The following is a 15,264-nucleotide window of genomic DNA, read 5'->3' as shown; positions in this document are numbered from 1 at the left end:
TGAATCCCAGCCCTGCAGTGACTTATGATTTATTCACATTGCGGGGCTGGGATTCACAGGCAGGGCGGCTGCATAGGCACAGTCACCGAGACTGCATATGAGGAAAGACGGGCAGCGCTCACTGACTTAGGCTTAATCACCTGGTGATTAACTTTGTTGTGACTATCAGGCACGCACTGCCAAGTCAGGTCCTTTCTGTGATAAGCAGCTCACTGTCAATAGACTATGTACATATATAGCCTGATGTGGGTGGGGTTAGCTTTCTCAACTCTGCTGCATTGCTAAATTTAAAAACTCTGATTGTGTCAGAACAACTGCACCCAGATAAGTGATATATCGCCAGATTCAGGGTCTCTTTGCCTACATCAGACTGCTCTCAAATGAGGTAGCAAAAACTGACAGATTCCCTTTAACCCCTGTATATATCTTGAAATAGTATGTTTTAAGTACATCCTATTCTTTTTTTTACTTCTGCCAAAATTTTAACAAACTTCATCTTATAGGCTGCTTGAGCAATTGCTTTTGTATCTCACTCTACTATCTCTTGTATTAGTCGTTATATTCCTTCCTTACATTAATAGACTGAATGCTCTCTTATTGATTGAGGTCAGTATCTATTCTGCAACAGGCTGGACACAATGTCAGGTTTATGTCAGAATAGACTGATCAGTTGATCAGCCAAAGTGTAAGTAATAAAAGGATTATCGCCATACCCCCGAATGTACCTTCATTTCAGATCATGGTGATAAGAAATGATGAAAAATTGCATCTGTTAATCTGTGCCTCACGGGCTCTGTGGTTTTCTCAATCAGCTCTTTAGAAACAGGGACAGCTCCTTCATTTCAGTAAGAACTGTGTAATGCCTATCCTACTCTGCATTATACACATGCTGCTTCCTTTGCTAACAGATTACAGCTGTTTTCTGGTGGTCTCTGTTAACTGCTTATTGTTCGTGGTGCTACCAAAAGAGACTGTTCAAAGCCAAAAACCCTAAGTGTACTGTATACTAGCCAAATTGCTCGAGTCCTGTTGTTGACTTGTTTTAGTATAGCAAGGGTTTAAAATCTAAATTTGCATGGAAAAAATATATATTTTTGTGAATCTCTAACTGAAATTTTCTATGTGCCTCCATGCAACAGACAAGGGTGTAGATATAGGGGTCACAAGGAACTTACACCCTTTGGCAACAAAACCATTTGTAATAGCAGAGCGTGTCACCAATGGAGGTCCCCAAATATTTTTATATTTCAATTGTTGGACTCCTCATATACACTCAACACTTTGAACTGAAAAATGGGAAATGATTTGTTGAACAACCTTTTCCTCTGCTTCAAAAGGGACCAGGGAGTATTCTCCAAAGAATTATTTCCTATGATATGTTTGAAGCGCCAAGAGCTGTCAAAAAATAAAAAAAAATTACTTACCAATAAATTCTCCACCTATCCACCACTAATTTCTCTGATGTTTCTTGATGGTTTTTGTTGATAAAGATGATGAACATGTCACAATGACAGAAGATTTCTCCACATGGAGCTCGCAATCTAGAATCCATATCAGTATGTCTTTTGAGTTTGGGAGGAAACCGGAGAACCTGGAGGAAACACACGTAATCACCGGGAGAACATACAAACTCCTTGCAGATGTTGTCCTTGGTGGGATTTTAACCCAGTGGCGTAACTACAAAGTTATGGGCCCCGGTGCGAACTTCCAAATGGCCCCCCCCCCCCCCGCAGCCCTGCCATACAACTCAAGGTAACCCCCATAGAATACAACGCAGCCCCCCTCATAGTGCTCCATACCGTTGATTATTGCCCCATAGATGCTCCATATAAAGCTGCCCCATATATAATGCTCTGCACCGTTCATTATGGCCCCATAGATGCTCCATAGAAAGCTGTGCCATTCATAATGCTCTGCACCATTCATTATGGCCCCATAGATACTCCATAGAAAGCTGTGCCATATATAATGCTCTGCACCGTTCATTATTGCCCCATAGATGCTCCATAGAAAGCTGTGCCATATATAATGCTCTGCACCGTTCATTATGGCCCCATAAGATGCTCCGCACAGCCACTTGCCCCTTATAGTGCTGCACAAGCGTTATGGCCCCGTAAGATGCTCCGCACAGCCACTGCCCCTTATAGTGCTGCACAAGTGTTATGGCCCCATAAGATGCTCCGCACAGTCACTGCCCCTTATAGTGCTGCACAAGTGTTATGGCCCCATAAGATGCTCCGCACAGTCACTGCCCCTTATAGTGCTGCACAAGTGTTATGGCCCCATAAGATGCTCCGCACAGCCACTGCCCTTTATAGTGCTGCACAAGTGTTATGGCCCCATAAGATGCTCCGTACAGTCACTTGCCCCATATAGTGCTGCACAATTGTTATGGCCCCATAAGATGCTCCGCACAGCCACTGCCCCTTATAGTGCTGGCGCTGCACAAGTGTTATGGCCCCATAAAATGCTCCGTATAGCCACTGCCCCTTATAATGCTGCACAATTGTTATGGCCCCATAAGATGCTCCGCACAGCCACTGCCCCTTATAGTGCTGGCGCTGCACAAGTGTTATGGCCCCATAAAATGCTCCGTATAGCCACTGCCCCTTATAATGCTGCACAATTGTTATGGCCCCATAAGATGCTCCGCACAGCCACTGCCCCTTATAATGCTGCACAATTGTTATGGCCCCATAAGATGCTCCGCACAGTCACTTGCCCCTTATAGTGCTGCACAATTGTTATGGCCCCATAAGATGCTCCGCACAGTCACTGCCCCTTATAGTGCTGCACAATTGTTATGGCCCCATAAGATGCTCCGCACAGTCACTGCCCCTTATAGTGCTGCACAATTGTTATGGCCCCATAAGATGCTCCGCACAGTCACTTGCCCCTTATAGTGCTGCACAAGTGTTATGGCCCCGTAAGATGCTCCGCACAGTCACTGCCCCTTATAGTGCTGCACAATTGTTATGGCCCCATAAGATGCTCCGCACAGTCACTGCCCCTTATAGTGCTGGCGCTGCACAAGCGTTATGGCCCCATAAAATGCTCCGTACAGTCACTTACCCCTTATGCTTTTGCTGCCATAAAAAAAATAAATCACATACTCACCTCACCTCTCTCTCTTCGCTCAGGACCCCCGGCACTTTCAATATTTACCTGGCTGCTCCTCGTGCGGCTCCGTCTTCGGCACTGACGTTCAGCAGAGGGCGCGCACTGACTACGTCACCGCGCCCTCTGACCTGAGCGTCACTGCCAGAGGACCCTGATGACATAGCCGCACCGGAACGAGGAGCGGTAAATATCGCGCAGCGCTGTATACTCACCTACTCCCGGCACGGTCCCTGGACGTCCCTGCTTCTTCCAGCACTGCAGATTCTTCCTGTATTGAGCGGTCACAGTTACCGTTCAATACAGAAATGAATATGCGGCTCCACCCCTATGGGAGGTGGAGCCGCATATTCATTTCTGTAATGAGCGGGACCATGTGACCGCTCAGTGCAGGAAGAATCTGCAGCGCTGGAAGAAGCAGGGACGTCCAGGGACCGTGCCGGGAGTAGGTAAGTATAATTAGAGAGCGGTGACGGCTCCCTGCTGCGGGTCACTCACAAATGGTGGATCATCAACAATCATGGGCCATTTCATTCTCCTTCACTCCTGTCCATGGGGCCCCTAAGTAGTCTGGCCCCGTCGCAGCTGCTACAAGATCACCCTGCTGCCCACATAAATGCAGTTATATACAAAAAGTACAGCCTACAATATATATAGTAAATATTAAAATTTTGTATGCCTTGGTGTTGTGAAACACTGACAAAAAGAATTCTAACTGTGTAATCCTTGGCATTCCCTCTGACAGCTAGACTATTGAGAAATTGGCAAGTAAAATACATTTTCAAACCTTCCTACAAATAGTTATATTTTCTCTGACGTAAACATGTTTTTATACAGAAATCCTGATAAAAAATGTAAATTATATACATGCAATAAAAATATGCTTCTCAACAAAACTACATCAAAATGGATTTTGGCTGCATTTACAGAATTACATGTGCTCTTGTGATTGTTCAAGTACCCTTTACATGTAGTAGCGTCCTCTTCAAATTAACATGTAGAGTACTTGCAAAAACCTGGTCCTGGAAATGGACTTTTTAATAACTATCTCCCCAATTCAATCGCAAAGCATAATCATTATATGGTTTATGCACAATTTATTATTTTTCTAATGGTGTTGCTGTAGCTACATTATTTTCAGTGCCTAAAGATGCCTTTTTCTGTGAAAGAATGTTCTCATGAATATAAATTAAATGGCTGCATTACATCCTTCAAATGACAATAACAATAACAATTCTTCTTAATTTAATAACTCTTCTCTATATATTTTAGATAGATCCACTCACTCAATGTAATTTAAAAAACAAAACAAAAATAACAAGAAGGAATAATGCATCCTAACAGATTATCATGGTGGAAGTTATATTGGCCAATATGGCAAAGTTATGGTTCTATTGCATAATCTTTCTCATAGATAGATAGATTGACAATTAAAAAAATAAATAAGTGAATTAGTTATTGACTTTCTTTTTCTTCTTCTCACAGGTGGACAGAACCGAAGTTATCAGAACATGCATCAACCCTATTTTCTCCAAAATTTTCACAGTTGACTTTTATTTTGAAGAAGTTCAGCGCCTTCGTTTTGAAGTTCACGACATCAGCAGCAACCACAACGGCTTGAAAGATGCAGATTTTCTTGGTGGTATGGAGTGCACTTTGGGACAAGTGAGTAGACAAAATCCAATACAATCAACCAATCTTTTGTGTGGCTATACTGATTTTTTTTTATACACAAGGTGGAATATAGGGACATCAAATGGTGACCTCCAACATCTGAGGGCTTGAGTATGGCTCTTCTATCATTTGTTTGTGAAAATGCACTTTTTAAAAATAGTTTACATACCAATATACTATGCTACATACACTAGTATATATGGGTAAAAGTATCAGAATAGCTACATATTACACTTGTAGGTACTTTTATGACATCTATGGGCATTAATATAGAGTTGTTCCCTCCATGTTTGTAGCTATAACCTTTTCCACTTTTCTGGTATGACTTCCTATAACATTTTGGAATGTGTATAGGAATTTTTGCCCATTCATCTAGAAGAGCACTTGAGAGTAGGGTTGAGCGAAACGGATCGTTCATTTTCAAAAGTCGCCGACTTTTGGCAAAGTCGGGTTTTGTGAAACCCGACTCCAGCGTGGGATCGGCCACGTGGTCGGCGATCTGGGCGCCAAAGTCGCGTTTTGTATGACGCCTTCCCCGTCATTTTTTCAGCCAATTAAGGAGTGTGGGCAGCATGATGACATAGGTTCCGGCCTGGTTTCTGCGGCGTCATAGAGCCATATTACCGCTTGGGCTGCAGTGATTTCGAGAGAGAGAGAGAGAGAATGAAAAAATAATCCACATTGACTTGCATTGGGTTTCGTGTTCCGGGCCGGAACCCGACTTTACAGTAGAATCGGCCGATTTCACGCATTCCGACTTTCGAGAAGGTCGGGTTTCACAAAACCCAACTCGATCCCAAAAAAGCAAAAGTCGCTCAACCCTACTTGAGAGGTCAGACACTGATGTTGCAACAGAGCGACGTGCTCACAATGTCTGTTCTAGTTCATCCCAAATATATTCGATGGGGTTATGGTCATAGCTCTGTACGGACCAGTCATGTCCTTCCATACTAAACGCACCCAACGTTGCCTTTTTGATACTTGCTTGGTGCACTGGGGCACATTCATGCTGGTAAAGAAAAGGCCCTCCTCAAATTACCTGCTGGCGGAGGAGCATGGGATCTGTAAATCAACCTTGTCAAATTTAAAAACAGCTTTCCTATGTGATGTGTTTTTTAATTGGAAGGAAATGAATGGACAAGTCTGGTCATATGTTCCTCCATCAGCAGCCATTTTGAGAACAGGTAGTCTATGAGAAAAGCAGGACAAGTGCGGGCGAATAACCTGTAATATTTATAAATTAGCAAGTGGCCAGCTCCTTTAAGATTTTGCTTCACTCATGCCAACCTCTGTAAAACAACACCATAGCATTTTCCTCTGCCGCCAAACTTTACAGTGGGCACATTGCAGTCTGGCAGGTTACATTCTCCTGACATTGACATAAATTGGCCATTAGACTGCCAGATAGAGAAGTTTGATTCATCAATCCGTAGAGCTCCAGAGAACCATCCGATACTTGGAATGGCAGAGCGTTGGTGGTTTTCATGCACTTCGCACCTCAGAACTCGATGACTCTGCTCTGATACTTTACGTGGCCTGTCATGTCATGCCTGAGTTGTTGCAGTTATTAAACTCTTCCATTTTTCAATAAAAATATTCACAGATAAAAATAGAGTATTTAAGAGAGAGAAATTCCACATTTAGTTGAATCATATTAGTTTAATTCAGCTTTAGTTTAATATATAATTGAGAGGATTAAAAAGGAGACACAGAAGCTCCCATACAGGAGTATTCTTCAGTAGAACTTTAGAATTTTTTCATACAGACCAAAGAAAATGTGCTCACCTTGTAGAGTAGTGCAATGCCAGGCACCATTCTGTTAGAGGGTTAATCCATAGTTGTTTCTCTTTTATTCGGTTAGAGTGAGGTTGCGGCCATTATGAACACAGTATATGGAAGTAAAAGAATTGTGTGATGGCCACTTGTGGTCACACAGTTAAGCAATTGTGGCAATGTTTAATCCTGTGCTTCACTGTACAAGGCAAAGCATGGCAATGTGTTGCGGCACAGAACTGGGGCATTTGTGAGCTAAAAATAACTTGAATATATCATTGTCTCGAACATCATGCCTTCCCTCTATCTAAAACTCAATCTGTCAAAAACAGAACTCCTTGTGTTTCCTCACTCTACTAATCTTCCTAAACCGAATATTGCCATTTCCATGTGTGGTTCTCCCATTACTTCCCAGCAGCCCACCCACTGTCTTCTGGTTATATTTGGCTAAGATCTTTCCTTCACTCCCCACATCTGATCACCCGCTCATGTCACCTGCACTTCAAAAACATCTCTAGAATTCGACCTTTCCTTGCCTTTGGCTTGGCAAAAACTTATACTGCAGCTCTTATTCATTCTCATCTAGACTATTACAACTTTCTACTAATCGGTCTCAATCTTCCTAAACTCTCCCCTCTCCAATCTGTCCTGAATGCAGCACAGCAAGGATCATATTCCTCGCCAACTGCTACACTGAGGCCTCTACCCTGCACCTTTCATTGCAGTGGTTGCCTATCTGCTACAGAGTCCAATACAAACTTACCACTCTCAGCCACAAAGACCTACAAATTTCTGCACCACCCTACATCTCCTTCCTCATCTCTATCAATAACTCTACCTCCATTCTGCTAATAATGACCTATGAACCACATCCTCAATAAACTGATCCTCCCACTCCCGTCTTCAACACTTTACGCAAGCTGCGCCAATTTTCTGGAATACACTACCCAGGACAATTCAACTAATTCCCAATACCCACAATTTTAATTCTGTTAGAACTGGGGCAAGAATATAGTGAACACAACATTTTTTCGCAACCTCGTATTTGTGCAACAAATTCAATTTTTCAAAACTTTTTTTACCAGAAATCTGGTGAAAAGCTGTCATGAATTGGCCCCTAAGTATTGTGACTGCTATTAATTCTACATATGTTACATCAGTTTCATTAGTAAAGACTGTTTTATTTTTAAAATAGACTGCTTCCTTCCTTGTAATTGCAATACATTGGGGATTCCTGTGGAGCGTCTGCCAGGGCAATGGGGATACTCGGTACTGGGCCAGTTCTTAAAGGGGATGTGTCACGGCAGCAGTGACCCAGTTCATGGCCTGAGCGTCCAATAAAAGAGTCAATGTAATAAAATGGGAATTGTTTGTGATCGTGACGCCACCTGTGGTACTTGGAAATAAAGTTGTTAGCCGACGATGCTGCAGGGTCTGCTGGGGCTGATGGTGATGAGTTGGTACAGCTCTCCACAGGCAGAGCTAAACCCCAGGGCAACTGTATGAATAGGTGATGTGATGATGGTAGTTGTGGTAGGCCAGGCAGGTGTTGTAGAATGGACACAAGGACACAGCAAGGTGCAGTTTCCAATGCTTTACTCACAGTTATCTAGTCCACAAATGCAAGCCTGATGCTGTGTTCTTCAGGTTAGTGGCCCTGCAATCTCCCAGTGCCTTACCCATAGTGTCCTAAGCCAGCAGCTACGAACCTGGTTGGGCAACATTCTCTGAGTCCGCTGGAACCTATACGGATGCCTTTTCGGTGAAGTATGGGTGGATGTGGCTGTGTTCTTGCAAAAGCCACAGCCTCTGATTTCTTAGCTGAACTTGAAGTATTCCATTAAGTTGGGGCCGATCCCCTTGCCTGCTACCTGGTCCCTCCACTCTGGATGTGTGCCCCACTGGTGGCTTCTGCACTACCCATGCCCCTAGGACCCCCTCTTCCTCTAAAGCTTCTTTACAATCTCTCTCTTTTTCAATCTGTTTGCTCTCTTTCCAGCTCCTTCTGACTGGGAGCTCCTTCTCTGTACGTTTCTCAGAAGCTGCAGACCCGCTCGTCTGCTCAGCTCCACTTCTCTCTCTAACTCTCTGCACTGTCCTTCCTAATTAGCTCCTCCCCTTCTCTGCCTACCCCACCCACTCCTCAACACCCTTTCCTATCCAGCCTGGGATGAGGCCTATCTCCCTAAGGGTACCCCCAGGTGCCCCGACTGAACTGGTGTGCGCTGGATGTGAGTTTTAGAGTCCTGGGTAGTGCTCCCTCCTTACCTGAGAGTGAGATACCACACCTCTGGGTGAGTTGCAGTACCTCTGTGGTGACTGGACCCCAGGGGTGCCACACCTACACCATTGGAAGGTATGCAGCCTGATTAGAGAACATCTGAATGTACTAGCAGCACACACACACTCATAAAAAGGCATCTCACTAGCGCTTTGGGTCACACCACTACATCTTGGCCCGTGACTGACCCTAACAACCCCAAGAACAGAATTCCCAAAGTGAAGTGTGGTGAATGCTATCATTGACAGGGATTGACCAGAACTGACTATTTAACATATACTGTAATATTATCTTCCTTCTGATAGAGAAATAAAATTAAGCACTTGGATCCCAACATAAAGGCCGAATCATCATTTACATTTTTTTAAAGTCACTGTTCATTATTGTCTGTTGGTAATCATGCCTGTTTTAGTGCCAAATTCCTCAAAATGACAGAGTTCATGAATTTCAAGAAAAGTCAAATATGTTCTTTATTTTTGTTTTTAAACTTTTTTTGTGATTTTTTTTCACTAAAAATGTCATGTTTTCCCAAAATGGCACAAACTTTGTACCAAAATATCTCACATGCATAAAATCACTGCAAATAGGGACTGGAGTACATTTGTTTTTCCAAACAACTTTATTAACATTTTCAACCAAAAAAAGACATAGAGAGAGCAAGGTTAACATAAATGCAATTGCAGTGCCCCAGAGTCCTGGTCGTTGCAGTACTGATGCTCCGCCGCTAAGGGGGGGTGATGGTACGTCTGATGGCACTGAAGGAGTTCACCTGACCAGGTATCACAGACACCAATACACTTCACAGTCTGGCCTCCAGGGGGAGCTAAGGGTGCTATGTATTAGGCCACTCCTCACAATCTGGTAAAACTGGGGGTTAGATAGGAAGTTAGTCAGAAGCTGACTGGGTTGGAACCAGGCAACATCCTGTGGCAGAGGGTGTTGCAGGGGAAGATTCAGGGGGGTCTCTGTCAGGGGTGGGATCCTGACAGAGGCCTAGCGAACAGAAAGAACGTTACGGGACCGCGCCTGCACTTCATTGCGGCGGTACCCCAAGAAAGGACAAGAAGCGAGGTTTATTGTGAAGAGTGAGAAACGAGATCAACGCAACAAGGAGAAACGCCAGTAGGAGTCGTGCTGTAAGAACGAGGCAACATCCTACTGAGGCGCGTAGCCGGTGACCGGAAACGCCGAGGAAGTATTGAGCTCCAAGTCTTACTTCAAACCTACGGCAGGACAGTCAGTTATAGGCGGGCTGTCTCACCTAAATCACCTAAGCAGACATAGGGGGCAACAGTTGGAGAGGGGTGACTCTAGGGTCCCGGAAGACCTCCAGGCCTACCCATCATATGGGTGCATCCTAGCCATATCATCTGGGGGACGGAGAAGAACATCAGAATCAGTTGTGAGGGAACTTCAGAAACAGACACAACAGTTGTGAGGACTATCCCGTGGTGCTAAGCAGGGAAGGACTACAACACACAAGCGCTAGAAGGTAGGCACAGATTTCCACCTGCAAAGGGAACTCTGGAAGTGCCATTGGACCGGCCGGTCTCAGACAGCCCTTTTAACCGTACTCCGGATTGAGGATCCTGAAGCCTTCAGTAAAGAGGTAAAGAGACTGCAACCTGGTGTCCTCGTTATTCATCGCGACCTGCACCACACCACAACATTCCCAACTTTCATTGGACGCCCCTCAGCAGGGTCACGGACCGGGTCTAGCCACCGTGACAATCCCAGAACCGAGACAGAGAGGCCCGGTACCGGGTACCCCTCGGCCCTGCGGCAGTGGGGGCGCTCCACAATGACATGAAATATTCATGAAGCATAAAAGTAAAAATAGAATAAAATAAAATAGCAAAACAATAAATACAGTAAATTCTTATGGCAATATTTCCAGCCAGTGAGACCATTTTTTCAGAAAGGAAGGAAAGCAGCCATTCTGTAACGCCAATTTTTGTTCATAGGATTTATTCAAAGCCAGTTTGTCAATAATTTCTTGTGAAGAGAGTACTTCAGAAGATTTCCAAAAAAAAGCAATAGCATTCTTAGAAACTAAAACAGATGTATAACAAGTTTTCTAAAAGGTGGAGTCAATTGATCTGCATTCAATGAGAGCAGGGCCAACTGAGGAGACAGAGAAAAATCCAAATGTTTTAATATAATAGAAATAAGAGTGAGATTTCATCCCAAAAAGGTCTAATACGTGGATAAAACCAAAACAAATCGGAAAGGCTACCATAATGTCCACAATCCCTCCAGCAGAGAGGGGAATTGGAAGGATTAATAAATGCTAAGCAAAACGGTGAATAATACCACCTAGAGATAAGCTTAACCCCTTAGTGACAGAGCCAATTTGGTACTTAACCCCTTCACCCCCAAGGGTGGTTTGCACGTTAATGACCGGGCCAATTTTTACAATTCTGACCACTGTCCCTTTATGAGGTTATAACTCTGGAACGCTTCAACGGATCCTGGTGATTCTGACAATGTTTTCTCGTGACATATTGTACTTCATGATAGTGGTAAAATTTATTTGATATTACCTGCGTTTATTTGTGAAAAAAATGGAAATTTGGCGAAAATTTAGAAAATTTCGCAATTTTCCAACTTTGAATTTTTATGCAATTAAATAACAGTGATATGTCACACAAAATACATAATAAGTAACATTTCTCACATGTCTACTTTACATCAGCACCATTTTGGAACCAAAATTTTTTCTTGTTAGGGAGTTATAAGGGTTAAAAGTTGTCCAGCAATTTCTCATTTTTACAACACCATTTTTTTCTAGGGACCACATCACATTTGAAGTCATTTTGAGGGGTCTATATGATAGAAAATACCCAAGTGTGACACCATTCTAAAAACTGCACCCCTCAAGGTGCTCAAAATCACATTCAAAAAGTTTATTAACCCTTAAGGGGGTTCACAGGCATTTTTGGAATGTTTAAATAAAAATGAACATTTAACTTTTTTTCACACAAAATTTACTTCAGCTCCAATTTGTTTTATTTTACCAAGGGTAACAGGAGAAAATGGACCACAAAAGATGTTGTACAATTTGTCCTGAGTACGCCGATACCCCATATGTGGGGGTAAACCACTGTTTGGGCGCATGACAGAGCTCGGAAGCGAAGGAGCGCCATTTGACTTTTCAATGCAAAATTGACTGGAATTGAGATGGGACACCATGTTGCGTTTGGAGAGCCACTGATGTGCCTAAACATTGAAACCCCCCACAAGTGACACCATTTTGGAAAGCAGACCCCCTAAGGAACTTATCTAGAGGTGTGGTGAGCACTTTGACCCACCAAGTGCTTCACAGAAGTTTATAATGCAGAACCGTAAAAACAAAAAATCATATTTTTTCACAAAAATTAGCTTTTCGCCCCCAATTTTTTATTTTCCCAAGGGTAAGAGAAGAAATTGGACCCCAAAAGTTGTTGTACAATTTGTCCTGAGTACGCTGATACCCCATATGTGGGGGTAAACCACTGTTTGAGCGCATGGGAGAGCTCGGAAGGGAAGGAGCGCCGTTTGACTTTTCACTGCAAAATTGACAGGAATTGAGATGGGACGCCATGTTGCGTTTTGAGAGCCACTGATGTGCCTAAACATTGAAACCCCCCACAAGTGACACCGTTTTGGAATGTAGACCCCCTAAGGAACTTATCTAGATGTGTGGTGAGCACTTTGACCCACCAAGTGCTTCACAGAAGTTTATAATGCAGAACCGTAAAAATAAAAAATCATATTATTTCACAAAAATGATCTTTTTGCCCCCAATTTTTTATTTTCCCAAGGGTAAGAGAAGAAATTGGACCCCAAAAGTTGTTGTACAATTTGTCCTGAGTACGCTGATACCCCATATGTGGGGGTAAACCACTGTTTGGGCGCATGGGAGAGCTCGGAAGGGAAGGAGCGCCGTTTGACTTTTCACTGCAAAATTGACAGGAATTGAGATGGGACGCCATGTTGCGTTTGGAGAGCCACTGATGTGCCTAAACATTGAAACCCCCCACAAGTGACACTATTTTGGAATGTAGACCCCCTAAGGAACTTATCTAGAGGTGTGGTGACTGGTGAGCACTTTGACCCACCAAGTGCTTCACAGAAGTTTATAATGCAGAGCCGTAAAAATAAAACAAAATTTTTTTCCCAGAAAAATTATTTTTTAGCCCCCAGTTTTGTATTTTCCCGAGGGTAACAGGAGAAATTGGACCCCAAATGTTGTTGTCCAATTTGTCCTGAGTACGCTGATACCCCACATGTGGGGGGGAACCACTGTTTGGGCGCATGGGAGGGCTCGGAAGGGATGGAGCGCCATTTGGAATGCAGACTTAGATGGAATGGTCTGCAGGCATCACATTGCGTTTGCAGAGCCCCTAATGTACCTAAACATAAAAAAAACCACAAGTGACACCATTTTGGAAAGTAGACCCCCTAAGGAACTCATCTAGATGTGTTGTGAGAGCTTTGAACCCCCAAGTGTTTCACTACAGTTTATAACGCAGAGCCGTGCAAATAAAAAATATTTTTTTTTCCACAAAAATTATTTTTTAACCCCCAGTTTTGTATTTTTCCAAGGGTAACAGGAGAAATTGGACCCTATATATTGTTTTCCAATTTGTCCTGAGTACGCTGATACCTGATATCTGGGGGGGAACCACCGTTTCAGCGCATGGCAGAGCTCGGAAGGGAAGGAGCATCATTTGCAATGCAGACTTAGATGGATTGGTCCGCAGGCGTCACATTGCGTTTGCAGAGCCCCTAATGTACCTAAACAGTAGAAACCCCCCACAAGTGACCCAATATTGGAAACTAGACCCCCCAAGGAACTTATCTAGTTGTGTTGTGAGAACTTTGAACCCCCAAGTGTTTCACTACAGTTTATAACGCAGAGCCGTGAAAATAAAAAATAAAAAATTTTCCCCAAAAAATTATTTTTTAGCCCCCAGTTTTGTATTTTCCCAATGGTTACAGGAGAAATTGGACCCCAAAAGTTGTTGTCCAATTTGTCTTGAGTACGCTGATACCCCATATGTGGGGGGAACCACCGTTTGGGCGCATGGGAGGGCTCGGAAGGGAAGGAGCGCCATTTGGAATGCAGACTTAGATGGAATGGTCTGCAGGCGTCACATTGCGTTTGCAGAGCCCCTAATGTACCTAAACAGTAGAAACCCCCCACAATTGACACCATTTTGGAAAGTAGACCCCCTAAGGAACTCATCTAGATGTGTTGTGAGAGCTTTGAACCCCCAAGTGTTTCACTAGAGTTTACAACGCAGAGCCATGCAAATAAAAAATATTTTTTTGCCCCTAGTTTTGTATTTTCCCAAGGGTAACAGGAGAAATTGGACCCCAAAAGTTGTTCTCCAATGTGTTCCGAGTACTCTGATACCCCATATGTTGGGGTAAACCCCTGTTTGGGCGCACGGGAGAGCTTGGAAGGGAAGGAGCACTGTTTTACTTTTTCAACGCAGAATTGGCTGGAATTGAAATCGGAAGCCATGTCGCGTTTGGAGAGCCCCTGATGTGCCTAAACAGTGGAAAACCCCCAATTATAACTGAAACCCTAATCCAAACACACCCCTAACCCTAATCCCAACGGTAACCCTAACCACACCTCTAACCCAGACACACCCCTAACCCTAATCCCAACCCTATTCCCAACCGTAAATGTAATCCAAACCCTAACCCTAACTTTAGCCCCAACCCTAACCCTAACTTTAGCCCCAACCCTAAATGTAGCCTTAACCCTAGCCCCAACCCTAGCCCCAACCCTAACCCTAACCATAGCCCTAACCCTAGCCCTAACCCTAGCCCTAACCCTAGCCCTAGCCCTAACCCTAGCCCTAACCCTAGCCCTAGCCCTAACCCTAGCCCAAACCCTAACCCTAGCCCTAACCCTAGCCCTAACCCTAACCCTAACCCTAATGGGAAAATAGAAATAAATACATTTTTTAAATTTTTTTAATTTTTCCCTAACTAAGTGGGTGATGAAGGGGGGTTTGATTTACTTTTATAGCGGGTTTGTTAGCGGATTTTTATGATTGGCAGCCGTCACACACTGAAAGACGCTTTTTATTGCAAAAAATATTTTTTGCATTACCACATTTCGAGAGCTATAATTTTTCCATATTTGAGTCAACAGAGTCATGTGAGGTCTTGTTTTTTGCGGGACGAGTTGACGTTTTTATTGGTAACAAGATCGGGCACGGGAGATTTTTTGATCGCTTTTTATTCCGATTTTTGTGAGGCAGAATGACCAAAAACCAGCTATTCATTAATTTCTTTTGGGGGAGGCGTTTATACCGTTCCGCGTTTGATAAAATTGATAAGGCAGTTTTATTCTTCGGGTCAGTACGATTACAGCGATACCTCATTTATATCATTTTTTTATGTTTTGGCGCTTTTAT

The 15,264-nt window shown here is 43.5% G+C and overlaps 1 protein-coding gene across 1 annotated transcript in view; it reads left to right on the top strand.

Moving 5' to 3' along the window:
• Positions 1 to 15,264, top strand: part of CPNE4 (copine 4) — an 828,774-nt gene that overhangs the window by 452,008 nt on the left and 361,502 nt on the right. The window contains exon 3 of the mRNA XM_077269031.1: positions 4,603 to 4,782. Coding sequence (XP_077125146.1) covers positions 4,603 to 4,782 — 180 coding nt within the window. The remainder of the gene's footprint in view (positions 1 to 4,602; positions 4,783 to 15,264) is intronic.

The sequence above is a fragment of the Ranitomeya variabilis genome, chromosome 6 (assembly GCF_051348905.1).
Source record: "Ranitomeya variabilis isolate aRanVar5 chromosome 6, aRanVar5.hap1, whole genome shotgun sequence".
In the NCBI taxonomy this organism is placed as follows: Eukaryota; Metazoa; Chordata; class Amphibia; order Anura; family Dendrobatidae; genus Ranitomeya; species Ranitomeya variabilis.
The sequence above is the reverse complement of the archived record's forward strand: the minus strand, read 5'-3'. Positions and strand labels throughout refer to the sequence as shown.